Here is a 7118-nt window from a genome sequence, read left to right as displayed (position 1 = left end):
ATGCAAATTTGCTGCACAAGACCTCTTTAAAGTGTTCTAAAGGAAAGATAACAGTTTGAGGATTGAGGTATGCCTAACCCATGGTATTTTCAATAACCTCATATGCATGCAAAAGCTGGACAGTGAATAAGGAAGACTTTAGAAGAATTGATGCTTTTGAGTTGTGATGTTGGAGGAGAATATTGAAAGTGCCGTGGGCTGCCAAAAGAACCAACAGATCCATGTTGTAAGAAGTGCAGCCAGAGTGCTCCTTGGAGGCCAGGATGGCCAAACTTCGTCTCTTATACTTTGGACATATTGTCAGGAAGGACCAGTCTCTGGAGAAGGATATTATGTTTGTTAAGATGGAGGGTTAGGGAAAAAGAGGAAGACCCCTAGCTAGATGGATTGGGAAAGTGGCAGCATCGATGGACTCAAGCGTGGCAACAATTGTGAGGTTGGCCCAGGACCAGGCAGTGTTTCGTTCTGTTGTGCATAGAGTTGCTATGAGTCAGTACCAAATTGATGGCACCTAACAACAACAACATATTGATGTGTGAGAAGAAGATGAGGTAAGAAGAGGAAGTATGAGAACTAATGCTGGACACGAATAGAGTTGATCATACGAACCTTATATGCCATGAGAATGGCTATATATTTTGTTCTGTCAGCTGTCAGCACAAGTATTTTGCTGTTAAAGGGAATCACCCATGTGTAGAAATGATTAATTATAGCTTTTGCTTTTAATTAATATTCAATGTGAGAAAGTTAGAAATGCAAATGGTAACTTATTTCAAGTACCTAAATTCAGATTATGTAATTTGTTGTTCTATGTATGCATTCAATGAGTATTCCGGGACACTTAAGTGTGCTCATTAGAAACCTGTACATAGACTACAGAGCAGTCATTCAGAAAGAACAAGGGGACACTGAATGTTTTAAAAATGGGAAAGATGTGCACCAGTTTGTATTCTTTATCCATATTTACTCAATCTGTATGCTGAGCAAATAATCCAAGAAACTGGATTATATGAAGAAGAATGTAGCATCAGAATTGGAGGAAGACTCCTTAACAACCTAAGATATGCAGCTGATTTAACCTTGGTTGCAGAAAGTAAAAAAGACTTAAAATACTTATTGATGAAGATCAAAGACCATAGCCTTTAGTATGAGTTGTACCTCAATTTAAAGAAAACAAAAACCCTCACTACTGGACCAATAAATAAAATCATGATAAATGAAGAAAAGATTGAAGTTGTCAAATACTGTGTTTTACTTGGATTCACTATCAACACTCATGGAAACATCAGTCATTAAATTAGATGATATACTTCACAATGCAAATTTGCTGCACAAGACCTCTTTAAAGTGTTCTAAAGGAAAGATAACAGTTTGAGGATTGAGGTATGCCTAACCCATGGTATTTTCAATAGGTTCATATGCATGTGAAAGTTGGACAAGAAATAAAGAAGACCATAGAAGAATTGATGTATTTGAGTTATGGTGTTGGAGAAGAATATTAAAAGTATCATGAACTGCTAGAATAAAGCAATCTGTTAGAACAAGTACAGCCAGAATGCTCCCTAGAAACCAGGATGGTGAGAATTCATCTCCTATTCTTTGGACATATTCCTAGAAGGAGCCAGTCCTTAGAGAAGGGCATAATGCTTGGTAAAGTGGTTGTTGTTGTTGCTATAGAGTCTACTCATAGCTACCTTGTATAGGGATTCCAAGGAGCAGCTAGTGAGCTTGAACCGCTGACCTTATACGGCTTAAACTGACCTTGTAGTATAGCTCATTAACCCACAGCGCCACACCAGGAAATTTTTGGAAAAAGAGAGTGGTGATGGTTGTACAACATTATGAATGTCATTATGTCACAGAATTGAACATGGAAAAAGGTTAAAATGGCTAATGTTTTGTTATACATTTATAAGTCATAATGTTCTCATTATAATGTTTTATAAAGTTTCAATAAAAATATGGGTGTATTAGATTAACTTCTGATTACCACATATGGAAACCATCACAGTTAGAGACTGAGAACACATACATCTAAGGTGGTTGGTTCTTCCTTAATCATGAGGTACCCACAAAGCCCTGTGATAATAAGGCACTATGGTCCATGCTCTTCAACTGGAATTGATTTTTCAACCACCATCTCCTGGGATCAAACAACACTCTTCTCTAATTTTTCTAGTAATTTGAATACTGAGCGTGAGAATGACATACTCATTTTTGTGTAAAAAACATCACTAAGACAGCTGTATGAATAAGGGACTGTATGAAAGGGAAGATGGAGGTAGTAATTTTGACCACTAGAAGACTGGCAAGATGGATGCTGCAAGTCAATCCTAGAAGAGATAATACAATCCTGTTCTTATGTCTAGGTTGTTGTTAAGTGCTGTTGAGTCAGTTCCAACTCATAGCAACTCTGTATAGGGTTTCCAAGGACCAACTGAAGTAAGAAACGAGGCTATTTGATTGAAGAGAAGAGAGAGATAGATGTTTCAAAGGGTTTTAAAAAGTCACTAAGAAGGTGAACATTTTGAATAACTACTGCAATGTATCATTCAAGAGAAGGCTGACTAGTGAAAACCAGTATAATGAGATTATAGAATATCACTGAAGGACACCAAATATTTGTGATGTCAGAGTTGGTGACATTGGCAATTTTCTCCAGCTTTGCTTTTCAACCTGAGAAAAGGAACAGAAAATATAAATGGTTACATCAATCATTAGGGATTTGGAAGATCATATAGTGATAATGCTGTTAAGGGTTGTAGAGTGGGAAACTGGAATGAATGATCTTGAAGTCCAAGTCACAAAGTGATGGAAGTGAAGCCAGGTGGAAAACATCCGGAGAAGAGAATAGAGCCAAGGGATGGAACTAATTTTCTTTGGTGTGTACACTGCAGAACTAATCAACTGCCCTCAGTATCTCAGAACTGAATTATTGATTTAAAGTAGTTCATTGTTTTGTTTTTTTCTCTTTTCTTAATCTTATTTATATTGAGGTACAATCCATACTGAAAGCTGTGTGCTTAGATTTCCATCATTATTTCAAGTCTTCTTCACTTTCAGTAAGCAAGGTTGTGCCATCTGCATATCTCATGCTAACGAGTCTTCCTCCAGTCCTGATGCCATGTTCTTCTTCATATAATCCAAATTCTCAGATTATTTGCTCAGCATACAGATTGAATAACTATGGTGAAAGGCTACAACCCTGGCACACAGCTTTCCTGATTTTATACCATTCAGTAGCGATTTAAAGTAGTTTTAACAAACACATACTACTTCCCTGAAACAATAGATTAATTATATGTTTGTAGTATGAATGAGCAGGAGGAAATGAGGCTTTCTGCTCCCATAAAGATTTACAGCCTCGGAAACCCTGTACATGGTCACTATGAGTTGGAACCGACTCCATGGCACATAACAATAACAACTACGAATGAGCAGGCTCTACGCAAGCTCCCAGCTCAACATCTTCTGAAATTTTAAGTAAGAGCAAATATTAAAGATTTAAAATGTTTTAAAATGGTCTCTATTTCCTTTTTATTTTCATTTTGGGGTAAATAACTACTTACTTTTTTTTTTCTTTTCTTTCTTTCAGGAGTTCTGCAAGTGAAGAAAATCAAGATGGTAGCATTCTCTCTGATGGTAAGGAGGGGAAAGATGGTTTATATATTTATATATTACCTCAGATACAGAAGGTTAAATTAATTGTTATTCTAGATTCATAGACCAATAAATGATAATGCTTCATTGTCATTACTGGCCCACACAAGACCTCTGTCTTCTTTCATTTTATTTCTTTTTTTATCCTCATGACATCATTCCCCTTCTCTTCCACCGTTATCATAGACAAACATTCTAATGTATTTCATATGCATTTATTTATACATATTCTTTTCATAGTCTTGTTTGTGTGGGCATATTTTGATTTACACGAATAGTCTGTTTTAAGGTAATACTTACATGTATGGGCAATCACAGATGGACCTAGTGTCCCAGGCCAGGTGTAGCAAGAATGTGCTCACTATGGTTTTTGCACTAAGCATAATGTGAATAATTCAGTCATGTGGTTCTGTGTTCAGTCATTCTATTGCTTTTAGCTGCTGCCCAAGACTCCATGGTTTATGTTCACATTTTACTTGCCACAACTTGCACTTCCAAGTTTCCATTTCCGTCTTGTACATATCCTTATGTGGACATTTTAATGGCTTTCTCTAACATATACATATACCCACCAGTGGAATGGGTGATCATAAGCCATGTTATACTTATTTTGCCTGAGTTTCTGGAAAACCTGCATCTGTCCACACTCAATCAACAATACATGAAGTTTCCAAGATGCACATAGCATTATTCAGCTTTCCAATTATTTAATTTCCATATCTCTGTTTACTGTTGAATATGAAGACCTCTGCTTTTCCTTTATTAGCCTGTGGTGTTTTCTCCTCTATAAATTGCACTGGTTCATATCCTTTGACCATGTTTATCTTAGATTTGGTGTTTTGAATGGTTGAACTACTGGATTTTTTAAGATATTTTAGATATATCAATCCTTTGTCAGTTTCAGGTACTGCAGATATCTTCTCCCATGTTATTCTTGGTCTGTTAGCATAGTCAATACTTCCTTCATTGAACAGAAATAAATTTTGTCTTATTAAATTCAAGATCAATGAAAAAGAGGAAGCTCCCCGACAAGATGGATTGGCACAGTGACAGCAGCAATGGGCACAAGTTTAACAATGATTGTGAGGACAGTGAAGGACCAGGCAGTGTTTTGTCCTGTTGTGCATACAGTTGCTATGAGTCAGAACGGACTTCATGGCACCTAAAAACAACAATAAATTCATTACTTTTTGCCTTGTAGGTTGCATATCTTAAGTTTTATTTAAGAAGTCCTTCCAATCTCTAAAAAATAAAAATATTCTCTTGTATTTTTATATGAACTTGGATATTTGTATTTAGGCCTTCAGATCCCTTTGCAGTCCACCTTTGAGGAATTCGTAAGAATACAGATTTGCTGCTTCACAGATGAAATCAGAATTCTCATTACCATGTTCTGAGCAATCTCTTGTCTTCTCATTCATTTATAGTGCCATGTTTGTATTATATTACCTTGTATGTGTATTGCAGGTATATGCATATGTGTGTATATGTTACACATGTATAGACACACACACACATATATATGTATATTTGTATATATGTATTTGTATATGTGTCTGTCTCTGAGCTGTCTGCTCTGTCGCATTGGTCTATTTGTTCTTGTACCAAAATTATATTGTTTTTCACATTATTTATCTAGATTATATCTTATTACTATTTGGTAATTCATTAAGGTCACATCCAAGTCTTCAGCAGTCAATATTCCTTTTAAAAATCAGCCCAACTGGTCTGTAAACCTTCACCAAAATATAGTAAAATATTATTAATAAATAATAAAATTAACTTGATTTATTTGATATATAAGCAAATCTTTGTGATCAAGTAGGCCAAAAAGTATGAACCAGTAGTTCATTTGCTGAAATCTGTGATTTGTTTTGTGAATTATTTTGTTCTACATAAGCCTGTAGAATGAAACGTGCATACCTTTCAAAAAGAGGACATTGTCTTAAGTATTTGTTGGGTTTTGTATTACTTTGAGTTATAATTATTTTTTAAAGTCAGAGTAAGTACCTTGTGATTTTTCTTTGCTAAAACTTTGTCTATTAGATTTTGAATTATTTTTGAATAATGCCATATTGCATCTAATTATCCTGTACTGAAGTACTTCTCAACTATAATATATTAAAACCAGATTTTTTTTTTTTTAATCCTTTAGGTACTGGACACATAGACGAGGTCAGCTTTGTATTTTTCTTTCATTTCCTGTTTGCTACACTGCTCTAGCAGGAATATTTAATAATTGCTGTGATTTACTTCCTGCTGGTATAAAATTCTTATGAGTAATGAGAACATTTTTCAGTTTGTAGTGTTGTTGAACTTGCTTTATTGAGCTAATACATATCATTCATTGCATCAGTCAGTAATGAGTAGTGCTGAACTTAAACTGAAGTCTGGCTACCCATCTGAACAGTGTAACAGGATAAGAGAATGAAATCTTTTCATGCTCACTAAAATATGTAAAAATTGTTTTAAACAAGCAAAACTCAAAAATACATTTATACAATTTTTGCTAGCTATTTGATCAGTGTAATGTGTGTGTTTTACATCTTTAAGCCATTAAAATTAATCATCATCAATGTTTTTCTTGACAGGAACATGAGAGTGAAGGCGAAACATATGAAGACATGTATGAGTTACATTTTTTTCTTAATATGTACCTGCTAAAGGTCAATAGCATAGTTTATGTAACCAAGAGTGGGCAAATGATACTAGTGAGAAAAATAGCTTGATTTGTTCAAATGCTGATAACCTTTATTTCAATACAAAGGACTAAAGATTCTATACTTCTCCAAGGAGTCCCTCAAGGAGTTTGTTTAAAAAGTTTTGTGTTAGTGGCCAAGAGACTTGTAGCTTAAAAGATAAACAGAGCCAGGGATCTGTATTTCTTGTTTTCAGTAGGTCCTTAGGCAGAAGATTTATCACCATTACACCTACTTCAAATTGCCAGTGTTTTACCTCATAAGGGTGTTAGGAGAAATCATTTAACAAGGAAGCCCAATGCCAAAGTTCTGCCCTGCAAAAGCAGGAAAATATTAACAGTAGCTCCAAAATGGGTTTCTAGGTAACCTAACCCAAACCCACTTCTATTCAGTCAATTCTGACTCATGTTTTTGTTGTTGTTAAGTGCTGTTGAGTTGATTCCAACCCATCGCGACTCTGTATAGGATTTCCAAGGAGCAGCTGCCGAGTTTGAACCACCTACCTTGCAGTTCAAATGACTTTGCAGTCTGACGCATTAGCCCACAGCACCACACCAGGACTCCAGTTCTGACTCATAGTGACCCTATATAAAGTTTGCAAGACGGTACATCTTTACAAGAGCCGACAACCTCATCTTTCTTCTATGGAATGGCTGGTGGTTTTGAACTTCTGAGCTTGCCATTTGCAGCTCAGCACCTAACCAGCTCTCTTAGGATTTTGAGATGCTCTAGTCTCTGGTAGCGTAGTGGTTATGAGTC

The 7118-nt window shown here is 35.7% G+C and overlaps 1 protein-coding gene across 1 annotated transcript in view; it reads left to right on the top strand.

Moving 5' to 3' along the window:
- Window positions 1–7118, top strand: part of FYB (FYN binding protein) — a 164785-nt gene that overhangs the window by 107700 nt on the left and 49967 nt on the right. The window contains exons 3-5 of the mRNA XM_006874683.1: window positions 3596–3642; window positions 5816–5835; window positions 6252–6354. Coding sequence (XP_006874745.1) covers window positions 3596–3642; window positions 5816–5835; window positions 6252–6354 — 170 coding nt within the window. The remainder of the gene's footprint in view (window positions 1–3595; window positions 3643–5815; window positions 5836–6251; window positions 6355–7118) is intronic.

Source organism: Chrysochloris asiatica, unplaced genomic scaffold (assembly GCF_000296735.1).
Source record: "Chrysochloris asiatica unplaced genomic scaffold, ChrAsi1.0 scaffold00293, whole genome shotgun sequence".
Classification (NCBI taxonomy): domain Eukaryota; kingdom Metazoa; phylum Chordata; class Mammalia; order Afrosoricida; family Chrysochloridae; genus Chrysochloris; species Chrysochloris asiatica.
Note: the sequence above shows the minus strand (reverse complement) of the source record. Positions and strands in the feature narration are given on the sequence as shown.